This window comes from Aulonocara stuartgranti (assembly GCF_965226115.1).
Source record: "Aulonocara stuartgranti genome assembly, chromosome: 1".
Taxonomy (NCBI): Eukaryota; Metazoa; Chordata; class Actinopteri; order Cichliformes; family Cichlidae; genus Aulonocara; species Aulonocara stuartgranti.
In genome coordinates, this window is record NC_138939.1 from 24,222,728 (window position 1) to 24,250,713 (window position 27,986).

At 40.2% G+C, this 27,986-nt stretch overlaps 3 protein-coding genes across 3 annotated transcripts; all 3 read right to left on the reverse strand.

Annotated features, from left to right (window-relative positions):
- Positions 1 to 8,668: 8,668 nt before the first annotated feature.
- LOC309702705 (uncharacterized protein) lies at positions 8,669 to 10,439 on the reverse strand. The gene is made up of 4 exons (XM_082527321.1): positions 10,217 to 10,439; positions 9,760 to 9,918; positions 9,625 to 9,681; positions 8,669 to 9,195 (listed from the first exon to the last, which is right to left on the reverse strand). Exons 2-4 carry the CDS (start codon positions 9,842 to 9,844, stop codon positions 8,948 to 8,950), a joined length of 390 nt encoding a protein of 129 aa, XP_082383447.1. The 5' UTR covers positions 9,845 to 9,918; positions 10,217 to 10,439; the 3' UTR covers positions 8,669 to 8,947.
- A 6-nt stretch (positions 10,440 to 10,445) lies between these two features.
- On the reverse strand, positions 10,446 to 25,455 carry LOC309709184 (uncharacterized protein; the record flags this gene model as incomplete). Its single annotated transcript, XM_082537694.1, has 21 exons — positions 10,446 to 12,179; positions 12,280 to 12,350; positions 14,040 to 14,145; positions 14,355 to 14,456; positions 14,625 to 14,696; positions 15,566 to 15,667; positions 15,836 to 15,907; positions 16,819 to 16,920; positions 17,089 to 17,160; positions 18,053 to 18,154; positions 18,323 to 18,394; positions 19,304 to 19,405; positions 19,574 to 19,645; positions 20,530 to 20,631; positions 20,800 to 20,871; positions 21,752 to 21,853; positions 22,022 to 22,093; positions 22,981 to 23,082; positions 23,251 to 23,322; positions 24,226 to 24,327; positions 25,444 to 25,455. The coding sequence occupies 21 exons, from the start codon at positions 25,453 to 25,455 to the stop codon at positions 10,446 to 10,448; spliced, it is 3,417 nt and encodes a 1,138-aa protein (XP_082393820.1).
- On the reverse strand, positions 24,536 to 27,563 carry LOC309711168 (histone-lysine N-methyltransferase set-1-like). The gene is made up of 4 exons (XM_082541260.1): positions 27,021 to 27,563; positions 26,207 to 26,327; positions 25,961 to 26,123; positions 24,536 to 25,842 (listed from the first exon to the last, which is right to left on the reverse strand). The coding sequence occupies exons 1-4, from the start codon at positions 27,057 to 27,059 to the stop codon at positions 25,602 to 25,604; spliced, it is 564 nt and encodes a 187-aa protein (XP_082397386.1). The 5' UTR covers positions 27,060 to 27,563; the 3' UTR covers positions 24,536 to 25,601.
- Positions 27,564 to 27,986: the final 423 nt, after the last annotated feature.

Genomic DNA, 27,986 nt, shown 5'->3' on the forward strand with positions numbered 1-27,986 from the left:
GAAAGTGCTGCTTGTCAGAAATACACTATCGCATCGGTGTATTGGATTAGCATCAGACACTAATTTGACATACCTTCCATCAGTCCCCAGTGTTTGTACTCTGACCGCTAGGAAAATACTTTGATGTACAAGGTCTAAATGAGCGTGGTTAAATCTCAAGGAAGTAAGTCAGTTATGAGCACGAGCAGCTGGTTTTCTGGGCACGAATGCATTTTGGAAGGTTTTTGTTTTCCTGCTTCTTTTTCACATTTTGTTTATTTTTTCTCTTTGGTCAACACTGCTTGGTTAGGTTTAGCTTTCAGCAAACTTTGCTGCTTCTTCTGTTATCTGTATGTACAGCACTGTGCAAAAGTCTTGAGCCACTGTTCATTTCTTTATATTCTTCTAGGAAAATAGGAAAAAGGTGTAGTGACTTATTGAAAGATTTGCAAACATAAATAGAAATGGAGTATATAAGGCAAAAACATTTTTAAAAAAAAAATTCTAACAAGCTTGAAAGTCCATATTTGGTAAGACTGCCTTTATTTTTCAGCACAGCCTGAACTCTCTGAGATAAGCTTTCTTGTAATTTCTTTAAGTAGTCTTCAGGAACAGTTCTCCAGGCTTCTTCAAGGATATTCACACCTATGCTTTTGATGTTGGCTGCCTTTTGTTCTGTTCTCTGTCAAGATAATTCCACACTGCTTCAATAACTTTGAGGTCCGGGCTCTCGGGAGACTAATTAATTAATTAATAATTAATGACTGATAGTGTTCTGTTGTGTGTTTTTCTATCCAGGTATGCTTTTGCTGCACCGTCAGTATGTTTTGGGATCGTTGTCATTGTGAGAAATTAAGGCGATGCCAATCAGATGCTTTCCAGATAGTAATGCATGGCGAATTCAAATCTCATGGCACTTTTCTGTGTTCAAAATTCCATCAGTTTTGTCAGGATCTCCAACACCAATGGCTGAAATGCAGCCCACAACCATGAAAGAGCCTCCACTGTGCTTTACAGATGGCTGTAGACACTCACTGTTGTATCTTTGTTGGCAATTTGAGCCCACAATTTCAAATTTAGATTCTTTAGCACAAATACAAGAAAATCTGGCTCCTAGAAAGCAAGTAATGTACTTGCACATCGCTGGTGGGCCAGCCTCGGATAAGGCTGCATTGTGATAAACAGTCAATGAGTCGGCGGTACAAAACTGATATTGTGTCATATTTGTGGCAAATGGTGATTCACGTCAGGGTTCAACTAACTCAAGTGACTGAATTGTTGCATTAGGGCTCGAAATGCCTAAAGTCAGTCAAAACACCGAATTAGTTTGAGTTCTCTGCCCATCTCCAAACACTCAAGAATTATGCTAATTATTTTAAGGATTGTAACATGTCACTTTTCGTTTAATGAAAACAAATAAATTCCTGTGTGGCATTTATTTGTTGTATATGTAACTTATATCAAGAAGTCTGTAATTTGTGCTCTAACACTCTGTGTTACTTTCTACCCGTGTAAACACATATATGGCATTTTTAAAAACGTTGCTGTCCATAGAAACTGTCTACCGCACTAAGTAATTATTTAAAATCACCAGAATCCTTGATGAATTGTTGAAAAGAGCTGCACAGACGTGTGTACTGGCACGTTACAAATGAGATTTAGATGTTCGTTAGCAAAAACAAACACGCTTTTAAAGTGTACATAAACTGTTGGTAAATGTATTGCGTTTTTTTTTTGTCTCATTAAAAGCAAAAGCATCAGCCAAATGAAGCTTTAAAGCTACATAAAGGGTCATACAAAACCCATTAATGCTCATACTATGCTATATGTAGCGTTGCAGTGTGGCAGTCATTTAAAATCCATTACTCCGTTAACATTCTTTAACACATTTTAACAGTTCCATGAATAAATCTCCTGGAAACTAATTGGAAGTCACACTCCATGTCCCTGGTAGAAACCCCTTTGGCTAAATGACAAGGAAAGGTGTGTCAGTGGTGGAGCACTTCAGCAGGCCACTGTCTGTGGTGGCAGTGATGCATACGCTATTATGATAAATTCACATGTTATATTTTTGGCGTAAAGATACTTGGTGCTGTTTTTATGTAGTAGATCTGAGTGCGAGTCAGTGTGTTTGAATGTCAGCCGTGTGACAACATTATGTGCTGTTTGTTATTGTAAGAGCGGTTAAAAGTGAGAATGTGTCAGTGTCAGTGCAATCAGCACTGAGATAGGGAAATATTTTTTCCCGTAGATGTCTCCCTATGATTTTTATCATATTTCTTAAATTAATGATGGTAAAGGTTTGCTAATGTAATTAATTTCTGTTCAACCAGCTACATGATTCAGCGTTTGGTAAAGCACCTTCCCTGAACTTACTGCAGTGTAAGATTATTTTCTGCTTCAATGGGGTCCATCAGCTAAGTCAGTATTTTCTATTAGCATCACAAGTTTTGATTGATTTCGTGAGTTAATGTGAAAATGAAGCTTCGTTACTTTAGCTTGTATACTTTTTTTTATTTATCATGGTAATCAGCTTTTTTTTATTATTATATTTCCTTAGGAATGTAGAGAAGAGAAAAGAGAAACACCTTTCAAAGCTATGCTTCAACAGTATTAGAACATGTTGGTATTTCTTAAATCTAAGGCAAATTAAGTACTTAATCATCATAATCATTCAGGTCTTGGGACAAACATAACGAAGACAATCAGTGAATATAATCACGTTTTTGTCTCTCTTTCTAATGTAAATACACTGGGGGAAGTAATCATTTAATCCTCTGCTGAATTTATAAGTTTGCACACTTACAACGAAATGAACAGTCTCTAATTTTAATAGTAGTTCCATTTAATTGAGTTACATTAATTAAGCTGCATATTTGATCTACAAGCAAACCATGATTTAATTCTTAATATAAAAACTCTTGTTGGCAAGCACAGCTGTGAGATGTTTCTTGCAGTTGGTCAGCAAGTCTGGAAACATCTCATTGGATTTTGACCAACTCTTTACAGAAACTCTAAATCTTGACTGCCTCTTGGCAACTCAAAGATTTGAGCTCCTGCCACAGATATTCTGTTAAAATGACCTTAATATGCTTCTTCTTTAGCCACTTCTATGTTGCCTTCTTGATATGTTTTAGGTCATTGGGATGCTTAAAGATCAGTCAACCATCTTTAGTGTTCAGGCGGACGGAAGAATGTTCCTGTCCGAGATTTTACGGTACATGGGCCTGTCCATTGGACCCTAAATCCAGTGAAATAATTCTGTACCCTGAACAGGAAAACAGCCCCGAATCATAATGTTTCCACCTCCATGCTTGACTGCGAAAAAAGTATTCTTCAGGTCATATGGAGCATTTTTCTTCCTCCAAGCACAGCAGGTTGAGTTGATGCCAGAAAGCTCAATTTTGGTTTCATCTGACCACAGCACTTTCACCCAAGTCTCTTATGCATCTTTTAGGTGTTCACAGGCAAACTTAAGATAGGCCTGTACATTTGCCTTCTTGAGCAGCGGGACCTTGCGGGTCTCAAAAACTGGATCAAATACTTATTTCACTCAGTGACATGCAGCTTAATTTATATAACACTTATGTAATGTGTTTTTTTCCTGGATCTTTGGTTTATGTTCTGCATCTCTCAGTTAAAAACAAATTGTAGACTGTTTATTTCTTTGCATGTGAGCAAATGCACAAATTCAGCAGGTGATTCCACAATCCATTAACTTGCAAAAAATAACTTACCTTACAGCAGTGGTTCCCAAACTTTTTTTGCTAGGCCCCCCTTTGTTTTACAAGAATGATGTACGCGCTCGCGCACAAACACATCCTCCAACCACACACACACCTATTTTGCTTCATTGCAGTTTATTTCTCACCTCAAACATTTAGTAAACAATTAAGCAAATACAAGCAATCTGCAATAAATTACAGGTAGTAATAAAATAAACTACTAACTCTTTTACGCTACGTCCGCACCTACACGGGTATTTTTGAAAACGCAGCTGTTTCGTCCACACGTAAACGGCGTTTCGAATCACCGAAAACTGAGATTTTTTTAAAACTCCTTTTTTGTATTTCCCTGTGGACAAGGAATACAGAGTTCGTCACGCAACGTCAAAGGTATGTGCCTTTTTTCACGTCACGCTGTGCGCCACGTTATTGTTTACATGAGATGAATTGCAGAATGGCTGATAGAGACAAAATACTGTTAATCTGACTATCTGCAGTTTTTACACGCTTACATACACACACGCAGTTACTGTCCCTCCATTTACAAAAGCAAAGGCATCACAGTGTAATTATTTTACATGTAGTTGTTTTTTTCCTGTGTAATAATATTCAACATTGCTATCAATACATTTTTCAAAAAATGCCTCTCTGTGCAAAATGGGTTTAAAAACATAAACAGCTGTGGGACAATGTTTGTCTGTGATTTGAACCAGGGGAACAAATCGTGGCAGGATCAGCCTGATATTATTTGTATCCCACTGTAACTTTACTGTATAAAGAGCTAACATCTCCGAAATGTCAGGAGTAGTTAGTCATTATGAGAAGTGTTTGTGAACTAAAAATCAAGAATGTGAGATACTGTTTGTCTGTGATTTGAAGAGCCCGGCGGTGCTCCCGACGAAGGAAAGACCAATTCTGCAGGGGAGACCTACCCCGGCACTTGTACAGGTGAAATCAAAGGGAAGATATGCTTCACCATATTTTCTAGTCTTTGGCTTAGAATGAAGTTGGTTTGGAAACATATTCAGCGATGCTTCATTTCCTGCTTTGCATTTGTGTGGCAGTCCAAGCCTCCCCCCTCCCTTTTTCATACCGCGACCCCCCCCCCCTGCAATGGGTCTGCGCCCCCCCCTAGGAGGTGGGCCCCACACTTTGGGAAGGTCTGCCTTACAGTAATCTTTATCTATATGACTTTATCAGTCACTCATAGGATTGCAGGGACATTTTGTCTCACTGATCTTTACAATGTTGCTTCAGTTCATTGAGGTTTGTGGGCATTAGTACACTGCTCTATTACGGTCCCACAAAAGCATTCTAAAGAGGTTCAAGTCTGGACTTTGACTGGACCATTGCAACACCTCAATTCTTTTCTTTTTCTGACATTGAGTTGCACAGTGTGCTTGGGATTGTTGCCCTGATGCATGACCCAGTTTACAGAGGAACTGATGGTCAACTCAATGACTGCAAAGTATGGCCGTAAAACAAGCCCTGGTCATTACCCTTTCATGAGGAGTTTGTGTTAATGTGTTTGTTTTCCCCAAATATTACCATTTTGGTCTTTCCTCAGACTTTATAGGAAATTGTTCCAGGAGTCTTTTGGTCTCTTCAGAACTAACTTTGCTATACTTGTTCAGTCTTTTTCTAATTGTTTTGTCATAAACTTTGACATTTAACATGCTAACATCAAAACCGTTTTTATGATCAAGAAACATATCCGCTGTAGTCACGATGCAGCATGTTGGCATTTTCTTTGTCTTGGTGTGTCATAGAACTAATTTAAAACATGCTTACTTGCTTGTAACAGCAGGAAAGGACTTTGCTGTTAGAGTGACCTGCTGATGCGAGTGGTTTAAGTTTTATACTGTCACAAATGCAAGAAACAGAACCCCAGAACTGATCTGGTGTTCAGGTTAATTATGAAGATATTGGTTTAATGTCAGTAAATCTTAAATAAAGAAGAGCATGTGGCTGAAAAGAAGAAGCCTGTTGGCTGGTGTGTTGAGGCAGGAAGGTGAGCTTAGAGTTATAATGGGGGACTGTCAGACTGGAGAGGCCCATGAGTTGGCTCAATGTTACTAACATACTATTTGAAAAAAATGATCCGACTGGCAATAATTACTTACACACTGCTTATAATCAGTATAATTTGTTTTTTCCTTCCACTTTATTCCAGTGTGCCAATGGGTAATTTATATAACACCCCAATTTTTAAAAAAAGACATTAAATTATAATTTTCAATTTGGGGGAAACTAGACATTTAGTCACTGGCCACATTATAATGTGCTACTTAATGTTATACTGCTACTTAATAACTCATCCACCAGATAATTAAGCTGATTGACCTAGGACTCATCAACTACCTTAAGTCATTGAATTGGACCATTGTGTATGCGCTGTTTTAAATGGATGTGACTAATATCACGTCTTGTTTGGTGATACAGACCAGTTTTGGCAAGTGAGAGTTTTGTGTTTTACTTGTCCAATACATGGCACTAATTAGCTCTTTGTGTTTGTGAGTTGCACAAACACACTGTTCATGAATGCAGCTTGCTAACCAAGCTATCAAATGTTAGCTCATAAATTAGCAGTCTGCCATTTTTTATTCATATAAGGTAAAAAAACAAAACAAATGTTTAAATGAAATAACTCTTTAGTACCTAAAAGAGTTTACCAACTCAACTCGCTTCTTTTGAAACATTTTAACACTAGTTGTCTAAAACCAGAGCAAACAAAGAGTTACCTACAAACACTGAAAACATGTCTGCAAAATCATGTTCGCTATTTCAATTGTTTTAATTAGTAACATAAGCTCAGCAGCATATGATTAAGAGTAAGATATCTATATCAAATGTTAAAGTAGCAATATATAGATACTAATTACCTTCTGTGATCCAGACCCATAACTTTGCATTATATACAAATGTTACGTTCCTTTTTTAGAACAAAGCGTTGTCAGTAATTTGATCTGTGCACAAGCGATAGTGTTTATATTCACCCCGACAGACACAAAAGATTGCACCTTTTCTAACCTACTCCTATTTACCATCTTGACCTCTTTTTGCGCATTTATGTACAAAAAGGGATAATGTAGCAAGAGGAGTAACAGTATAAAAACACATTTTTGTTCTTGATTTATTTTCAAGTGTTTGTAAGTGTAGGATGCAATATTATAGCGCTGATTCGCTCCATTTATGAAGGACAGAGGAGTCACATCTGTCAAAGCCGAATTTGTTCATTAGCAGTTAGACTAGCAGATAAAAGGTTTTCATTTAAATGTAAATCAGAACTGTAACAAATCCGTTAGTTATTTGGAAATTATGGTTATGCCATATATTTGCCAGCCAGGGTCTTTTTACCACCTCTCTTTCAGGCCAAAGAGATACCATCGTCTAAAAGCTTCAACAAATTACAGCTGGACGACGGTGGACGTTTTGATGACTGATTCATTAAAAATTCATGTTTTAATAAGCATCTTTCTGGATGGAGGAAAACCTGTTATTAATCAGTTGTGGCCCGACTGCTTTGTTCCTTTAAAATGTCAATCTACGTGATATCCATTAGTCCGCCCCACTGCACATCTCAATAACATTTTCTTTCAGGCAGGTTCAGCAGCCTTCCTGTTTTGGATATCTCCAGTGTTTATACCGACATTATCTCCTGCCTGTGACCTAAATAGACATAGCCTCTTTTTTTGTGAGGGTTTGTTTTGTTTTGTTTTTTTCTTTTCATCGTTAATTATTCATTAATTTTTCATTATAAAAAGAATAATGAATTATTTAGTCTGTAAAATGTCAGAGAACTAGCAAACACTGGTCATCCCAATTTCCAGCCCTCATTGAGATGTGTTTTAATGTCTACCCTTGATCAGTTTGTGGGGCTGATAAATCATTTTATATTAGTTTATCTCATATGTAGCCAAAAACCACAACTGAAATGCTAGAGATAAATTTACAGAAAGCCTTTGCTTTATTGACTTTTCCCACCAGGGAGCTGTGACAAGTTTATAAGGACTCTATGATGTTCAATATAGCCTGCTTAGAAAATCAAATTTAATATACCTTGTTCCTAAATGTTCTAACTGTTCCAGTCATGTGGCTCCAGTGATGACACTGTCAGTCTGTTAGTGAGTGAGTTGCCTGTTAGTTGATTACATTACTGTCTCTTTTTCCTTCAGGCAGCTTCAGCTGCCTTTCTATATGACTTGAGACTCTTCGCTGGTTTGCAAAGACTAGTGCAGTGGTGTATGACTTTAATATGGTAATGAAGTAATGAAATGTTTGGGAACAAGAACAATTTATCCCCCTACGAGTCTGCTGTGCTACTGTATACCAGTGAGCTGTTCTGTGAACTTGTAAAGAAAACATTTTTTCCCAGGTGTTCTGGATAAATGTTCATCTGTCATAGCTGCAGTGTGTGCAGCATGTGATTGAATCATTTCATTTAGCTGCTTCTACTTTTACACACAAAGGCGTACATGCTGACACACACACACACACACACACACACACACACACACACGGGTCTATGTGGTATGGCGGGACTATACTACGTCAATCCGCCCGGTGGTGGTTTAAGTGGACTACCCTTTTGAAAGGACTTAGAGCCAAGGGAGCGAGGTTAAAGTGTTCGAAAAAATCTGAAAAAAATTTGGGTCACTTCAGACCTCATACACTCCCTATAGAAGTCTAGATACACTGATACACACCAACCAGACTCTATTGTGTTTTCTGGAGACATTGTCCACTTGACAACAATGTGTTTTATGAGGTCCAAAAAAAACAATATTGGGTCTTTAAAGGGACAATGATGTAATATGTAAATAGCGCATCATTACCATGAATACACATCTGACAGGACACAGGATTACTGGAACATCATTTTATTAGTGTTCTTGGATCTGAACATTAATTTTAACCATAAATAAAAAAGAAATCTATGGACAAAAATGCCCACACTTCCCACAGAAATATAAAAATATAGAAAACAGAAAAATTAAAAACATTTAAAATGAATTTTAATAGTTTAAAGGTAAATATTAAGGGGAGAAAATATGCATTTATAATTTTTTATTTTAAATATAACCCGTCAAAAAAAACCCTAAATAAATTAAATGTAAAAATTATGAAATACAAACTACTTCTGTATTTAACAAGAACTTTTTTTTCTTTAAACAGAACATCAGTGTTAACAACAATTGGCAATCTGACCAAGATGTAAAACCACAGCTCTCTAAACAGTTATTTTAGTTCATTTTTTTCTGCCTTTTTGCAGTTAATCCTCTGTTTCTTACAAAATCTCTTATGTTTTGAACTGTTCTTCCTGCCAACACCGGATCTTCTACCAATTTGCAATGACTGCATTCATTTTTGGTGGCTAGTTTCCCTTCGTTTATGTGGTCTTTAAAATGCCTCATCACTGCAGCAACCTCAGCCTTGGACCACATGTTTTTGGGAGCTCTTCGGGAATTGTGGGATTGAGCAGCATTTTTCTCTGGAAGATATATAAAGTAGTAGTAGTTAAAACAAACAAAAAACCAAACAAAAAAAACAAAAAACATTTGGTGGTTAAAAGAATGGATGCTACCCTGTACTAACTTCTGAAATGTGTTGCTACCATCAATATCAAAACGAGCTAAAATTCTCTTTGAAAATTTATCAAATTTCTAAAATGAGACATTTAGTGTTCCGCTGTGAATAAAAGACTGAATAAAAAGTTGAATAAAAGTCTCTTGATGCATGCTCAATCATCCAGGTAAGTAAATCCCAAAACGTTGATTCTGTTAATCTGGACGTAGCGTTTTCAGTGGGAGAAACATTTTGTCACTCATCCAAGTGACTTTTTGCCACCACTCTGCAGTTTGCCATATGTTGCAAAGTGATGAAACAATAATAAGCTTAGAGAACCAACTGCACCCCTTACCTTCAGAGGGAGCAGCAGTCTCACTTGCTGCAGGCATTGTGAGTGGTCCTTCATCTGCTGATTACACAATTTGATTAAGTTTTAATATTTGTAACAAACATTTTATCCACAGAAACCAAGCTAGTGGTAACTTACCACAATCTACAGTGTCTTGGAGCTGCGCTGTGTTTGTGGAATCAGCTACTGCATGTACAGGCTCACTGGTGCCACACGCCAACATTGTGAGTGCTGTGTCATCATCATCTGATTCACTCTCACTGTCCTTTGTTTCAGCATCACTTAATGCAATTTCATCTGAGAAATTGTGGGAAAACCCCCCCAAAAAACCAAACACAAACCCCCCAAAAACCTCACATTAACAACGAGATATGACAAAATACAGAACAAATACTGGAAATTATAGTACATAGTTTTACTATTTAAGGCCACCACTCTGCAGTTTGCCAAATGTTGCAAAGTGATGAAACAATAGACTTCAAGAACCTTAAATCATGGACATTTAACAGAATGGTCTGTGCTTTTAGGTTTTAATTCGGTTGATAAAGCATAATATTCAACTACTGCCCTAATATTTGCTCCTTTCAATACAAACCTATTTTGATCTCATCCAGTGATTTCCCCTGGATCTGGGAAAGTTGTCCTTTTTCCAGTGTTAAAAGCAGTTTGGAAATCTTGGCCAGCTGTGTTGTGGGAACTGGTAATCTGTAGAATTCGCGGTGAACGCGGATATCATGACCCAGGAAATCTGCAACCTGATCAAGTTCGTTGTTTTTCAAATTAAGGACTTGTGAGAGTGTGGCAACATGTTTTCTGAGCTGTGTCTATCTTAGATACTCAGGCTGCTTTGCTCCACACTGGTGTGCATGAACACGCAAGGAGTCCATTCCTCTGTAATGACTCATTGATCGGGGTCTTGCAAAGAGGTAGATATTAGTGGCACAAATACCACAGTCAGGCCTCCTACTAACCAGTAGTGACAGAGCATCCAGCATGCTTGGTGTTAGCAGAACTGGAACATTTCTGTCCCTTTTTCCCATTATTTCTATTCTACAGAAATAGTTACAGAGTCTCTGTTCCATTTCTGAGAGCCCCATGGCAACATCTGTGTGGAGTGCTGTTTTGTCTCTTTCAAGAAAACTTTTGAGGCGCATCTTTGAAACCTCTCCAGAACGTCTTCGGTTGAACACAATGATTTGTGAGAGTGTAACTTGTGCAAGTTGGGCATAATTCTGAGCTGTGGCTTCGTTCTCCAAGCTGCAAAAGGCACTTTCTGCAGATTTTTGAAGGTAGTGATGGAGAATCCGAACATCTTCTGTAAAGGGCAATGTTGATGGCTTGTTAAACTTTGCCTCACTCAATGTGTTCAAGGCACGGTGAGACACCATCTCAGACCATTTGGAGACATACAACTTCTTGAACGCATCAGTGGACTTGATTAGGGCTTCATCCTCTGTCATGAGGGCACGACAATGGATAATGTCAGACATTTTATGCAGTGTATGTCCCAGTTTCAGCGCAAGGCTTGGAGTTTTGTATGACAGTGTCTCTTCATCAAAACCTGAAACTTTCTTTACTGCTTGCACAACTCTCTGGAAATTAGCAGGCTTAATAGCTTCTTCCATGTTATGCACTGAGAATTCTGTGCGCAGACACAACAACAAACGTCCCGCTTCACGAAGCTTCTGTCGTATATAATCATACTTTGTAGGGTCTTGTCCATGTTTATTGTAGAGGGACTGGGCAAACTGAATAACAGTAAAGTCATTTTGCACAGCTGAGGCAATCTCATCTTGTTTCATAACAGCAAGAACCTTCCAGACTCCACTTGACACCTGCGGATAACACTGAGACTCCAGAGTTAAAGCCAGGCCGAGTACTTTGGTTCTTCCAGGTTCTTTATCCGTGTCATCTTTTGGTTTGTTAGGACATCTGCGGACATGTCTCCAAAGATCCTTGCGAACATACATCCCTTGACAATAAAAGCAATGAGCAAACTTTCCCTCTACTGCTTTAATCTTGGGTCTTCTCTTCACTTTCAGTGGTCCCACTCCACCATGCAAAACTGCAGCATTATGCTTAAAATTTCCCTTATTTCTCAATTTCTCTAACAGACTTTTACGCTCGTTTGAGTCTCTAGGCAGGGAAAATGCATGCACAACATCAGGAGCCGTTTTGTGCGTTTTCAGGTGGCGGGAAATTTTAGCTTGTGGTTTGCCACAAAAATAGCAGTAATTTCTTTTACTTAAAGTCATTTTTTCTGATTCAGTTTCGCAAAGCTCACTTTTATCTTGTGGCTTGTCCTTTGTCAAGTTGTGGATTAAATTCGTTGAATCTGATTGTTCATGCGCTTTGGAGATGTCATCTTGGCATAGCAGACCTTTTGATGTGCTTGGCAATAATGAGATGTCTTCATCTGAATCTTCATCATATGACTCTGAATCTGGCACATATTCTTCTTCTGATATGCTGTGGTTGCCATCATCATCGCTTGATATTTGATCCAGAACTGAATGTGGCAATCCATCCTCCCCTGAATATTCAGAAATTTCTTCTTTCTGGAATGTAAGAACGAAAGTTTTTTTAATTGATCAATACTTTAGACAGGTAAAAAATAAACTGAAAAAAAGTCAAGCCAAATATGAATGGGATACACACCTGTGTTGACTGGTGGCAATTCTGATTTGCCAATTTTGCAAGGCAAGATTTGTGCCAGACCCCTAAACAAACTGAAACACATTTTGATAGACTTAATTTAGCTTTGCAGTTCTATTTAAGTGAAGTAGTTTTTTGTCAAAGCATTGCAGTAATGTCAAATGCTGAAAAAACAAAAAAAAACAAAACTGTTCACATTAAGGATATTTTAATGACTACACATACACTGCTAATCCCCCTCCCCCCCCCAAAAAAGGACATCCCAGATGTGAATGAAGGAATTATTCTTATTAAATACTTTGTTCTTTAGGTAGTTGAGTGGCATGAAAGTGTGTAGTTGAATGTGTGTGGCCTCCAGATGCCTGTACGACTTCCCTACAATGCCTGGGCATGCTCGGGATGAGGTGGCGGATGGTCTCCTGAAGGATCTCCTCCAAGACCTGGACTAAAGCATCTGCCAACCCCTGGACAGTTTGTGGTGGATGGAGTGAGACATGATGTCCCAGATGTGCTCAATTGGATTCAGGTCTGGGGAACAGGCGGGCCAGTCCATAGCATCAATGCCTTTGTCATGGAGGAACTGCTGACATACTCCAGCCACATGAGGCCCAGTGTCGTCTCGCATTAGGTGGACCCCAGGGCCAAATGCACCAGCATGTGGTCTCACAAAGGGTCCGAGGACCTCATCTTGTTACCCAATGACAGTCAGGCTCTCTGGCAGGCACAGAAATGCCACCCCTCACCATTACTGACCCACTGCCAATATGATCATGCTGGAGGATGTTGCAGGCAGCAGAACATTCCCCACGGCATCTCCAGACTGTCACGTGCTCAGTTTGAACCTCCTTTCAGCTGTGAGGAGCATAGGGTGCCCGTGCTGAAGTTGCCAAACTTTGTGTTTTCTGGCAAATGCCAAACATCCTGCATGGTGTTGGACTGCAAGCTCAATCCCCACCTGTGGATGCTGGACCCTCAAGTCACCCTCATGAAGTCAGTTTCTGACCATTTGAGCAGACAGATGCACATTTGTGGCCTGTTTGAGGTCATTTTGCAGGGCTCCTCTTGTTCCTCCTTGCACAAAGGTGGAGGTAGCGGTCCTGCTGCTGGGTTGTTGCCCTCCTATGGCCTACTCCACATCCAGGTAGCACCTCCATGCTCTGGACACTACACTAACAGACACAGCAAACCTTCTTGCCACAGCTCACATTGATGTGCTACGCTAGATGAGCTGCACTACCTGAGCCCCTTGTGTGGGTTGTAGACTGTCTCATGCTACCACTAAAATGAAATCACCGCCAGCATTCAAAAGTGACCATAACATCAGCCAGAAAGCATAGGTGCTGAGAAGTGGTCTGTGGTCACCACCTGCAGAACCAGTCCTTTATTATGGTGAATTGACTATAATTTCCACTTGTTGTCTACTCTATTTGCAAAACAGCATGTGAAACTGGTTGTCAGTGTTACTTCCTAAGTGAACAGTTTGATTTCACAGAAGTGTGACTGACTTGGAGTAACATCGCATTGTTTAAGTGTTCCCTTTATTATTTTGAGCAGTTTATGTTATGGAATGGGGAATTGAGGACAATCCCAAGTATACCATTTTTACAAGGTCCTGCACCAATGAGGTAATACTGCATTTCTTTAATTAGACGTGACCACCCATTAATTAAAAAGGGAGCAGTGTTCATTTCAGCACGTCTTAACTTGTTGAACTCTATTAATGCTTTTTACTATACACTGTACCTATTCACTAAATGTCTCACCTTTGCACTTAAAGCCAAGCCACTTGAGGGAGGAAACCGGTCCCACACACTGAATGCACTTGTCCAAAGATGATATTGTTGTGCACACCAGACGATGATTGTGACACTGTTAGCAAAATATTGCAACATTTATTTGTTTTGGACAGTTGGAAAGGTGTGTTTTCAATTCAGTTGCAGATATCAACTAATAAACTTCGTCCATGTAAATCACATCACACCCAGGTGACTGCCAAACACACACACACACAGCATCCATAAAGAATGATGATAGATTAAATTATTAGTTCATTAAGTGGTACACTGGATTATATTTACCCTTTCAGGCTCTGGATGTTTCAGGTCCAGATCATTGTTTGGAAAGCTGTTTGGTTGCGGCTTTAGGCAGCTCACAGTCTTCTGAATCTGGCTGGTCTCAGTCTTCGTGTGTAACAGATAGAGAATGAAGACAAAAGAACAGTAATCTGACAGTTACTAAAAATGCATCACTCAAGAGGATGAATAGACCATTTCACTATTGGCAAATAGCGTAAGGTACACATCGTGCATGAGAAACATTCATTAAAATCTGTCCTAGGTCAATGTTACCTCTTCAAAATCTTGCACTGAAGAAGAATGCATGGCTTCTGAGCCTTGCTGAGGCATTTCTTCATCAAGATCCTGCAACAAAGAAAAGATGGCACAAAGATTAGACCAAGTGCTCTTCTTGCAACTGTACTGGGCAGTCCTGTGCTTCTGTCTTTAATTTGCATGTGTGTGTGTGTGTGGGGGGGGGGGGGGGGGGGGGGCTTTCCACTCAAGAAATGTTTTCTTCTGAAAAAAATACTGGCTACAATAATTAACAACTGATTCCTTTGCAATCATCCATCCTCTTCCACTTATCCTTATCAGGATTGTGGGGTAGCAGTTTTGGGGCCTATACCAGCTACCATAGGGCAGTACAACCTGGACAGATCACCAGTCTAACATGGAAGGACAAGCATTTGCATTCACACCAAAGGGCAGTTTTGAATCACCAGTTAACCTAACCCCATAAGCTACATCTTTGGACTGTGGGAAGAAGCCAGAGTACACAGCGAGAGAGCCCATGCACTACCAGCAGTAAAAAGTGCCTAAAACAAGTTAAGTTGTATAGTACTATCTATCTTAATGTTCAAGCCTGAGTTTCAAACCACATAGAAACAAAGCACATGTAGTCAGTTCTGCATGCTGTAGGTCAAACTGTCAAGAAATACGAGAAGACCCCTCCTAAAACCAGAGTGATGTCACCATGAAGCAAACTTTGACAGAGTCTCCCAATAACAGTGTGGTCCTCCTAAGTCACATTTGGGTGGTTAACACACACACACACACACTCAGATGTTATCCAGACTTGCACTTTGAAACAATGAAAAGGACCTACAAGCCACGGTCCATGTAAATCACATCACACCCAGGTGACAGCCAAACACACACACACACAGCATCCATAAAGAATGATGATAGATTAAATTATTAGTTCATTAAGTGGTACACTGGATTATATTTACCCTTTCAGGCTCTGGATGTTTCAGGTCCAGATCATTGTTTGGAAAGCTGTTTGGTTGCGGCTTTAGGCAGCTCACAGTCTTCTGAATCTGGCTGGTCTCAGTCTTCGTGTGTAACAGATAGAGAATGAAGACAAAAGAACAGTAATCTGACAGTTACTAAAAATGCATCACTCAAGAGGATGAATAGACCATTTCACTATCGGCAAATAGCGTAAGGTACACATCGTGCATGAGAAACATTCATTAAAATCTGTCCTAGGTCAATGTTACCTCTTCAAAATCTTGCACTGAAGAAGAATGCATGGCTTCTGAGCCTTGCTGAGGCATTTCTTCATCAAGATCCTGCAACAAAGAAAAGATGGCACAAAGATTAGACCAAGTGCTCTTCTTGCAACTGTACTGGGCAGTCCTGTGCTTCTGTCTTTAATTTGCATGTGTGTGTGTGTGTGTGTGTGTGTGTGTGTGTGGGGGGGGGGGGGGGGGGGGGGCTTTCCACTCAAGAAATGTTTTCTTCTGAAAAAAATACTGGCTACAATAATTAACAACTGATTCCTTTGCAATCATCCATCCTCTTCCACTTATCCTTATCAGGATTGTGGGGTAGCAGTTTTGGGGCCTATACCAGCTACCATAGGGCAGTACAACCTGGACAGATCGCCAGTCTAACATGGAAGGACAAGCATTTGCATTCACACCAAAGGGCAGTTTTGAATCACCAGTTAACCTAACCCCATAAGCTACATCTTTGGACTGTGGGAAGAAGCCAGAGTACACAGCCAGAGAGAGCCCATGCATTACAGCAGTAAAAAGTGCCTAAAACAAGTTAAGAAGTTGTATAGTACTATCTATCTTAATGTTCAAGCCTGAGTTTCAAAAAATTTCAACATAGAAACAAAGCACATGCAGTCAGCTCTGCATGCTGTAGGTCAAACTGTCAAGACATACGAGAAGACCCCTCCTAAAACCAGAGTGATGTCACCATGAAGCAAACTTTGACGGAGTCCCCCAATAACAGTGTAGTCCTCCTAAGTCACATTTGGGTGGTTAACACACACACACACACACACACACACACACACTCAGATGTTATCCAGACTTGCACTTTGAAACAATGAAAAGGACCTACAAGCCACGGTCCATGTAAATCACATCACACCCAGGTGACAGCCAAACACACACACACACAGCATCCATAAAGAATGATGATAGATTAAATTATTAGTTCATTAAGTGGTACACTGGATTATATTTACCCTTTCAGGCTCTGGATGTTTCAGGTCCAGATCATTGTTTGGAAAGCTGTTTGGTTGCGGCTTTAGGCAGCTCACAGTCTTCTGAATCTGGCTGGTCTCAGTCTTCGTGTGTAACAGATAGAGAATGAAGACAAAAGAACAGTAATCTGACAGTTACTAAAAATGCATCACTCAAGAGGATGAATAGACCATTTCACTATCGGCAAATAGCGTAAGGTACACATCGTGCATGAGAAACATTCATTAAAATCTGTCCTAGGTCAATGTTACCTCTTCAAAATCTTGCACTGAAGAAGAATGCATGGCTTCTGAGCCTTGCTGAGGCATTTCTTCATCAAGATCCTGCAACAAAGAAAAGATGGCACAAAGATTAGACCAAGTGCTCTTCTTGCAACTGTACTGGGCAGTCCTGTGCTTCTGTCTTTAATTTGCATGTGTGTGTGTGTGTGTGGGGGGGGGGGGGGGGGGGGGGGCTTTCCACTCAAGAAATGTTTTCTTCTGAAAAAAATACTGGCTACAATAATTAACAACTGATTCCTTTGCAATCATCCATCCTCTTCCACTTATCCTTATCAGGATTGTGGGGTAGCAGTTTTGGGGCCTATACCAGCTACCATAGGGCAGTACAACCTGGACAGATCGCCAGTCTAACATGGAAGGACAAGCATTTGCATTCACACCAAAGGGCAGTTTTGAATCACCAGTTAACCTAACCCCATAAGCTACATCTTTGGACTGTGGGAAGAAGCCAGAGTACACAGCCAGAGAGAGCCCATGCATTACAGCAGTAAAAAGTGCCTAAAACAAGTTAAGAAGTTGTATAGTACTATCTATCTTAATGTTCAAGCCTGAGTTTCAAAAAATTTCAACATAGAAACAAAGCACATGTAGTCAGTTCTGCATGCTGTAGGTCAAACTGTCAAGAAATACGAGAAGACCCCTCCTAAAACCAGAGTGATGTCACCATGAAGCAAACTTTGACAGAGTCTCCCAATAACAGTGTGGTCCTCCTAAGTCACATTTGGGTGGTTAACACACACACACACACACACACACACACTCAGATGTTATCCAGACTTGCACTTTGAAACAATGAAAAGGACCTACAAGCCACAGTCCATGTAAATCACATCACACCCAGGTGACTGCCAAACACAAACACACACAGCATCCATAAAGAATGATGATAGATTAAATTATTAGTTCATTAAGTGGTACACTGGATTATATTTACCCTTTCAGGCTCTGGATGTTTCAGGTCCAGATCATTGTTTGGAAAGCTGTTTGGTTGCGGCTTTAGGCAGCTCACAGTCTTCTGAATCTGGCTGGTCTCAGTCTTCGTGTGTAACAGATAGAGAATGAAGACAAAAGAACAGTAATCTGACAGTTACTAAAAATGCATCACTCAAGAGGATGAATAGACCATTTCACTATCGGCAAATAGCGTAAGGTACACATCGTGCATGAGAAACATTCATTAAAATCTGTCCTAGGTCAATGTTACCTCTTCAAAATCTTGCACTGAAGAAGAATGCATGGCTTCTGAGCCTTGCTGAGGCATTTCTTCATCAAGATCCTGCAACAAAGAAAAGATGGCACAAAGATTAGACCAAGTGCTCTTCTTGCAACTGTACTGGGCAGTCCTGTGCTTCTGTCTTTAATTTGCATGTGTGTGTGTGTGTGTGTGTGTGTGTGTGTGTGGGGGGGGGGGGGGGGGGGGGGCTTTCCACTCAAGAAATGTTTTCTTCTGAAAAAAATACTGGCTACAATAATTAACAACTGATTCCTTTGCAATCATCCATCCTCTTCCACTTATCCTTATCAGGATTGTGGGGTAGCAGTTTTGGGGCCTATACCAGCTACCATAGGGCAGTACAACCTGGACAGATCGCCAGTCTAACATGGAAGGACAAGCATTTGCATTCACACCAAAGGGCAGTTTTGAATCACCAGTTAACCTAACCCCATAAGCTACATCTTTGGACTGTGGGAAGAAGCCAGAGTACACAGCCAGAGAGAGCCCATGCATTACAGCAGTAAAAAGTGCCTAAAACAAGTTAAGAAGTTGTATAGTACTATCTATCTTAATGTTCAAGCCTGAGTTTCAAAAAATTTCAACATAGAAACAAAGCACATGCAGTCAGCTCTGCATGCTGTAGGTCAAACTGTCAAGACATACGAGAAGACCCCTCCTAAAACCAGAGTGATGTCACCATGAAGCAAACTTTGACGGAGTCCCCCAATAACAGTGTAGTCCTCCTAAGTCACATTTGGGTGGTTAACACACACACACACACACACACACACACACTCAGATGTTATCCAGACTTGCACTTTGAAACAATGAAAAGGACCTACAAGCCACGGTCCATGTAAATCACATCACACCCAGGTGACAGCCAAACACACACACACACAGCATCCATAAAGAATGATGATAGATTAAATTATTAGTTCATTAAGTGGTACACTGGATTATATTTACCCTTTCAGGCTCTGGATGTTTCAGGTCCAGATCATTGTTTGGAAAGCTGTTTGGTTGCGGCTTTAGGCAGCTCACAGTCTTCTGAATCTGGCTGGTCTCAGTCTTCGTGTGTAACAGATAGAGAATGAAGACAAAAGAACAGTAATCTGACAGTTACTAAAAATGCATCACTCAAGAGGATGAATAGACCATTTCACTATCGGCAAATAGCGTAAGGTACACATCGTGCATGAGAAACATTCATTAAAATCTGTCCTAGGTCAATGTTACCTCTTCAAAATCTTGCACTGAAGAAGAATGCATGGCTTCTGAGCCTTGCTGAGGCATTTCTTCATCAAGATCCTGCAACAAAGAAAAGATGGCACAAAGATTAGACCAAGTGCTCTTCTTGCAACTGTACTGGGCAGTCCTGTGCTTCTGTCTTTAATTTGCATGTGTGTGTGTGTGTGTGTGTGTGTGGGGGGGGGGGGGGGCTTTCCACTCAAGAAATGTTTTCTTCTGAAAAAAATACTGGCTACAATAATTAACAACTGATTCCTTTGCAATCATCCATCCTCTTCCACTTATCCTTATCAGGATTGTGGGGTAGCAGTTTTGGGGCCTATACCAGCTACCATAGGGCAGTACAACCTGGACAGATCGCCAGTCTAACATGGAAGGACAAGCATTTGCATTCACACCAAAGGGCAGTTTTGAATCACCAGTTAACCTAACCCCATAAGCTACATCTTTGGACTGTGGGAAGAAGCCAGAGTACACAGCCAGAGAGAGCCCATGCATTACAGCAGTAAAAAGTGCCTAAAACAAGTTAAGAAGTTGTATAGTACTATCTATCTTAATGTTCAAGCCTGAGTTTCAAAAAATTTCAACATAGAAACAAAGCACATGCAGTCAGCTCTGCATGCTGTAGGTCAAACTGTCAAGACATACGAGAAGACCCCTCCTAAAACCAGAGTGATGTCACCATGAAGCAAACTTTGACGGAGTCCCCCAATAACAGTGTGGTCCTCCTAAGTCACATTTGGGTGGTTAACACACACACACACACACACTCAGATGTTATCCAGACTTGCACTTTGAAACAATGAAAAGGACCTACAAGCCACGGTCCATGTAAATCACATCACACCCAGGTGACAGCCAAACACACACACACACAGCATCCATAAAGAATGATGATAGATTAAATTATTAGTTCATTAAGTGGTACACTGGATTATATTTACCCTTTCAGGCTCTGGATGTTTCAGGTCCAGATCATTGTTTGGAAAGCTGTTTGGTTGCGGCTTTAGGCAGCTCACAGTCTTCTGAATCTGGCTGGTCTCAGTCTTCGTGTGTAACAGATAGAGAATGAAGACAAAAGAACAGTAATCTGACAGTTACTAAAAATGCATCACTCAAGAGGATGAATAGACCATTTCACTATCGGCAAATAGCGTAAGGTACACATCGTGCATGAGAAACATTCATTAAAATCTGTCCTAGGTCAATGTTACCTCTTCAAAATCTTGCACTGAAGAAGAATGCATGGCTTCTGAGCCTTGCTGAGGCATTTCTTCATCAAGATCCTGCAACAAAGAAAAGATGGCACAAAGATTAGACCAAGTGCTCTTCTTGCAACTGTACTGGGCAGTCCTGTGCTTCTGTCTTTAATTTGCATGTGTGTGTGTGTGTGTGTGTGGGGGGGGGGGGGGGCTTTCCACTCAAGAAATGTTTTCTTCTGAAAAAAATACTGGCTACAATAATTAACAACTGATTCCTTTGCAATCATCCATCCTCTTCCACTTATCCTTATCAGGATTGTGGGGTAGCAGTTTTGGGGCCTATACCAGCTACCATAGGGCAGTACAACCTGGACAGATCGCCAGTCTAACATGGAAGGACAAGCATTTGCATTCACACCAAAGGGCAGTTTTGAATCACCAGTTAACCTAACCCCATAAGCTACATCTTTGGACTGTGGGAAGAAGCCAGAGTACACAGCCAGAGAGAGCCCATGCATTACAGCAGTAAAAAGTGCCTAAAACAAGTTAAGAAGTTGTATAGTACTATCTATCTTAATGTTCAAGCCTGAGTTTCAAAAAATTTCAACATAGAAACAAAGCACATGCAGTCAGCTCTGCATGCTGTAGGTCAAACTGTCAAGACATACGAGAAGACCCCTCCTAAAACCAGAGTGATGTCACCATGAAGCAAACTTTGACGGAGTCCCCCAATAACAGTGTGGTCCTCCTAAGTCACATTTGGGTGGTTAACACACACACACACACACACTCAGATGTTATCCAGACTTGCACTTTGAAACAATGAAAAGGACCTACAAGCCACGGTCCATGTAAATCACATCACACCCAGGTGACAGCCAAACACACACACACACAGCATCCATAAAGAATGATGATAGATTAAATTATTAGTTCATTAAGTGGTACACTGGATTATATTTACCCTTTCAGGCTCTGGATGTTTCAGGTCCAGATCATTGTTTGGAAAGCTGTTTGGTTGCGGCTTTAGGCAGCTCACAGTCTTCTGAATCTGGCTGGTCTCAGTCTTCGTGTGTAACAGATAGAGAATGAAGACAAAAGAACAGTAATCTGACAGTTACTAAAAATGCATCACTCAAGAGGATGAATAGACCATTTCACTATCGGCAAATAGCGTAAGGTACACATCGTGCATGAGAAACATTCATTAAAATCTGTCCTAGGTCAATGTTACCTCTTCAAAATCTTGCACTGAAGAAGAATGCATGGCTTCTGAGCCTTGCTGAGGCATTTCTTCATCAAGATCCTGCAACAAAGAAAAGATGGCACAAAGATTAGACCAAGTGCTCTTCTTGCAACTGTACTGGGCAGTCCTGTGCTTCTGTCTTTAATTTGCATGTGTGTGTGTGTGTGTGTGGGGGGGGGGGGGGGGGGGGGGCTTTCCACTCAAGAAATGTTTTCTTCTGAAAAAAATACTGGCTACAATAATTAACAACTGATTCCTTTGCAATCATCCATCCTCTTCCACTTATCCTTATCAGGATTGTGGGGTAGCAGTTTTGGGGCCTATACCAGCTACCATAGGGCAGTACAACCTGGACAGATCGCCAGTCTAACATGGAAGGACAAGCATTTGCATTCACACCAAAGGGCAGTTTTGAATCACCAGTTAACCTAACCCCATAAGCTACATCTTTGGACTGTGGGAAGAAGCCAGAGTACACAGCCAGAGAGAGCCCATGCATTACAGCAGTAAAAAGTGCCTAAAACAAGTTAAGAAGTTGTATAGTACTATCTATCTTAATGTTCAAGCCTGAGTTTCAAAAAATTTCAACATAGAAACAAAGCACATGCAGTCAGCTCTGCATGCTGTAGGTCAAACTGTCAAGACATACGAGAAGACCCCTCCTAAAACCAGAGTGATGTCACCATGAAGCAAACTTTGACGGAGTCCCCCAATAACAGTGTAGTCCTCCTAAGTCACATTTGGGTGGTTAACACACACACACACACACACACTCAGATGTTATCCAGACTTGCACTTTGAAACAATGAAAAGGACCTACAAGCCACGGTCCATGTAAATCACATCACACCCAGGTGACTGCCAAACACACACACACACAGCATCCATAAAGAATGATGATAGATTAAATTATTAGTTCATTAAGTGGTACACTGGATTATATTTACCCTTTCAGGCTCTGGATGTTTCAGGTCCAGATCATTGTTTGGAAAGCTGTTTGGTTGCGGCTTTAGGCAGCTCACAGTCTTCTGAATCTGGCTGGTCTCAGTCTTCGTGTGTAACAGATAGAGAATGAAGACAAAAGAACAGTAATCTGACAGTTACTAAAAATGCATCACTCAAGAGGATGAATAGACCATTTCACTATCGGCAAATAGCGTAAGGTACACATCGTGCATGAGAAACATTCATTAAAATCTGTCCTAGGTCAATGTTACCTCTTCAAAATCTTGCACTGAAGAAGAATGCATGGCTTCTGAGCCTTGCTGAGGCATTTCTTCATCAAGATCCTGCAACAAAGAAAAGATGGCACAAAGATTAGACCAAGTGCTCTTCTTGCAACTGTACTGGGCAGTCCTGTGCTTCTGTCTTTAATTTGCATGTGTGTGTGTGTGTGTGTGTGTGTGTGTGTGTGTGTGTGTGGGGGGGGGGGGGGGGCTTTCCACTCAAGAAATGTTTTCTTCTGAAAAAAATACTGGCTACAATAATTAACAACTGATTCCTTTGCAATCATCCATCCTCTTCCACTTATCCTTATCAGGATTGTGGGGTAGCAGTTTTGGGGCCTATACCAGCTACCATAGGGCAGTACAACCTGGACAGATCGCCAGTCTAACATGGAAGGACAAGCATTTGCATTCACACCAAAGGGCAGTTTTGAATCACCAGTTAACCTAACCCCATAAGCTACATCTTTGGACTGTGGGAAGAAGCCAGAGTACACAGCCAGAGAGAGCCCATGCATTACAGCAGTAAAAAGTGCCTAAAACAAGTTAAGAAGTTGTATAGTACTATCTATCTTAATGTTCAAGCCTGAGTTTCAAAAAATTTCAACATAGAAACAAAGCACATGCAGTCAGCTCTGCATGCTGTAGGTCAAACTGTCAAGACATACGAGAAGACCCCTCCTAAAACCAGAGTGATGTCACCATGAAGCAAACTTTGACGGAGTCCCCCAATAACAGTGTGGTCCTCCTAAGTCACATTTGGGTGGTTAACACACACACACACACACACACTCAGATGTTATCCAGACTTGCACTTTGAAACAATGAAAAGGACCTACAAGCCACGGTCCATGTAAATCACATCACACCCAGGTGACTGCCAAACACACACACACACAGCATCCATAAAGAATGATGATAGATTAAATTATTAGTTCATTAAGTGGTACATTGGATTATATTTACCCTTTCAGGCTCTGGATGTTTCAGGTCCAGATCATTGTTTGGAAAGCTGTTTGGTTGCGGCTTTAGGCAGCTCACAGTCTTCTGAATCTGGCTGGTCTCAGTCTTCGTGTGTAACAGATAGAGAATGAATATACAGTGCATTTTTGAAGAGGCTTTTGAAACATTAAATAAACTGTATGAGAAAGATAAGTTTCAAGCTATTGTCTTTAAAATATTCACTGTCATGTATAGAGAATTTAAGGCCCTATGATTAAGAGACAAATAGTCAGTGTGATTTCTTTATTTTTTTAAGCCATTGCTAAAGGAGTAAAACAATCACCTGTAGCAGCAACGAACTGTCACTAGGGCCCATTTATCTTCGAGGGACAAAATTTAAAATGAATCTAACTAAAGAGGCTACACAGCAAAATCTCCAGTGTTAAATTAACACTAGAGAGTGTCTATATGGGTCCACACAACACTGTTGAGTGTTGAATTAACACTTTTGACAGTGTTATATGTTTAAAAGTAACCTAGTCAGTTTTGAAGATTAACAAAGACTAACACTGAGCAGTGCTGATTTTCTAACACTGGAATATTTCTAACATTTTGAGTTATTTTCCAGTGTTAGAAAATCAGCACTGCTCAGTGTTAGCCATTGTTAATCTTCAAAACTGACTAGGTTACTTTTAAACATATAACACTGTCAAAAGTGTTAATTTAACACTCAACAGTGTTGTATTTAACACTCAGAGGTGTGGACCCTTATAGACACTCTCCAGTGTTAATTTAACACTGGAGATTTTGCTGTGTAGAATCACATTAAACATCAATCACTGTTAAAATTTAGAAACCGAAAGCCATTTTTTATTTCTGCATACCTGCTGATATTTTTTTAGTGCTTTTAGAGGGCTTTGATGTGGCAGCCATCACAATTGCCTGTTTTCCATTAGTACCTACCCCTGTTTTTCCAGTAGGTTATAGTACCATGTAGTTTTTCAGTAACTACTGCACCAAGGTTCCAAGTGATCCAAAGTGATCAGAAAATTTGACATAGACTGAATGCCACCAGGTGGCTGGTCAATGGTGTCACTCGATAAGTTATGAGTGCGCCTCCTTCGTGAAAATCCAAGCCATCATTTTTGAAACTCTGAAATGTTTGAAATAGCGACCAAAATTAACAGCGTGATCCCTGAATTGAACACTAAAGTATAGACTGAGCAGCAGGCATTTTGTCACCTTGACGTCCATGCTTGCTGTGGCATTTATATCACTGGATGCTCGGCTGCATTGCTATAGTTACCCCAGGCACAGTAGGTGATACTCAATTTCAGTGAAAAACTAGATGCCCTAAGTCACGTTAAGCCAATTTGAGTAGGTACAAATGTAAAAATGGCTTAGGGTATGCAATTTATCAGTTCCAAAAAGTACAATTGTAGAAATACCTTGCATCTCCAGAGCCAATCCGAGTCACCATAATTATAGTCTATTTCTTCGCCTGGACTTATGTCTCTGCTTGCAAATAAGCATAGATGGGGCTTTCCATTGATATTTAATATTTTCATCTTAGCACTTGGACTGATGTGGTTGTCGTTGACAAGTCTGCCTAATGACCCATCTTCTTGAGATGCATCCACACTGTGGGGTTAGGCAAAAAAGTATTAGCTTAACTAGTTAGTTAGGAAGCTTTTTTTTTCATAAATCAAAAGCAATGTGTCATTTAATCTTAATCAAACTACACTGATATAATACGCACCACCAGAGTTTTCCATCAAACTTGAATTCAAACATGAACACCTTCAGGCTGTCATGATAAACTCTGTGTCTCCGCTCACATTCTTCTTTTGTTATGAGTTTACCTCTGTATTCCAAAAGAAAGTCTCCTTTTTGGAATGGAACAGTCGTGAAAATGCCCCGACCTGAATTGCAGAGGCATACCAAGTGAGTGACAAAAGACAAAGTGACAAACTCCAAATCTAATCCAAACTAAAGACCAACTTACCTTTGAAGGCATTTATGTAGTGGATATCAAGTCCCAGTTTGTCCCTTCCAGCAGAAACATGACAGACTGCATCCTCCCGTGGAGGAATGCGTCTCCTTCGCATGTTCTCCTGTACGATTGGCTGTATTACCAAAGCATATAAAGTATTACGATTATCGTCATCATTGTCATCATCATCAGTAGTAGCAGAACTAGCAGTAGTGTAGTTTACAGCATAAACACAGCTGACTTATTCATAGTGCTAATTTATGCCTTCTTTTAAAATGTTAAAGGCCTAGTACTCAAAATGGCGACATGTGACATTTCTGTAATGGCGACTGCAGAGAGTGATACAAGTACTGAGAAAGCTTAGGCATCAAAACTGTAAGAAGTTTTTTCTTCAGGCATATAAATAAATACACGACTAAATACACTTATACCCTTGCTTTTATTTTAGGGCTGTCAGCAGAATGACAGACATTGGACAAACTGCCCGAAATTAGCTAACAGCGACATCAGGGATTTTGACTCAGACTGCGCTGGTTTAATTGTTAATCGCGTTAGTCGCGATGTCGGCATTAACACGTTTAAGCCACAATAATGCTTTAACACCGAGTAAATCCTAACACGGGTTAGCCCGCTTTATCGCGTTGACGCGGTTAGTCGTCAGCCCTATTTTATTTACTCAATGACAAACGCTGGGGCCGTTTTACTTCTTCAAAGACTCACTAACAGTCCATAAAGCATAAATTAAACCAGTTTAATATAGGCCTGTGCACCTATAATTTCATATAGTATTAAAGTCATGGTGCATTTTACATTAAAAAAGGCTTACCTTTGTGTTTTTAATCCGTCTTCGTATTGCCGTCGACATACACTTGTTAAAGGGCACGCGCGCGAAAGTTGTGGCGCCGTTTCCTGTAGGTACCGCCTATATATATAGCCTACCAATCACAATGACTTCCGGCCGTGTGTATTGAAAATGTGTATTAAATTGCAGTACCTACACACATCCACTCTAACTCGAAACGTCGCTGTGCAATACACTGGAATACACAAAAATCAGGTGAGGGGTATAGGTGGACTTTTAAGAAAATCAGAAAATCTTTTAATTATAGTTTAATAAATGAATTTACACTACAGTTTAAGCAAATACAGGTCAAAAGATAAATAATGACCTCATAAGAAGTAGAAAAAATTATTATTTAGACACTTAAAAATGCATTTACAAGTCATGTTTTAGGGGGACACATGAATACACAGCAAAAAGTCGAAATGTCCCCGGAGCCCAGGTACAGCGCAGGTCAAATGTCAATCCATACCACATAGACGCACTCACACACACACACACACACACACACACACACACACACACACATTTAACTGAGTGCATTTATCCAAATAAATTCCCAGAGCAGACCCTTTAGAAGAGTCCCCCAAAAAGTGGATGGAGTATGTTTTCTTTTTGTAGTGTTAATGGGGTTATTGATCATTCTGGCAACTGCAACATTTCTATAAGCCAAATGAAGGCCTTGGTCAAAGTCGGCTTTGTCGGAGCAGAAATGCATTTAGATTACTTCATTCCACAGAACCTCCTTAGAGATAGCTATCTCCTGCGTTCACATTTCCCCATACGATATCTGATATTTGAATGTCTAAGATCAGATGTTTTGAAGAAAAGTCATCTATTGAAGGTGAAGTCTGCTGTTTTCCTTAAAGATTGGCTCCACACCCTCAGAGCTGTGCTGTACAGCAAAGTGCTTTTAAAAATATAAGAATTCAACAGTCAGTGTCACAATGG

Bases quoted from the DNA above. Each gene is read 5' to 3' on its own strand.
- LOC309702705 (XM_082527321.1), bottom strand. From the start codon at position 9,844: ATGTTGGCGTGTGGCACCAGTGAGCCTGTACATGCAGTAGCTGATTCC. The intron at 9,682-9,759 runs GTAAGTTACCAC...TTGTGTAATCAG, and splicing joins CCAAGACACTGTAGATTGTG to CAGATGAAGGACCACTCACA. The intron at 9,196-9,624 runs GTAAGGGGTGCA...TATATCTTCCAG, and splicing joins GACTGCTGCTCCCTCTGAAG to AGAAAAATGCTGCTCAATCC.
- LOC309711168 (XM_082541260.1), bottom strand. From the start codon at position 27,059: ATGTCGACGGCAATACGAAGACGGATTAAAAACACAAAG. The intron at 26,328-27,020 runs GTAAGCCTTTTT...TTGGTAATACAG, and splicing joins GACGGATTAAAAACACAAAG to CCAATCGTACAGGAGAACAT. The intron at 25,843-25,960 runs GTGCGTATTATA...CTAACCCCACAG, and splicing joins TTTGATGGAAAACTCTGGTG to TGTGGATGCATCTCAAGAAG.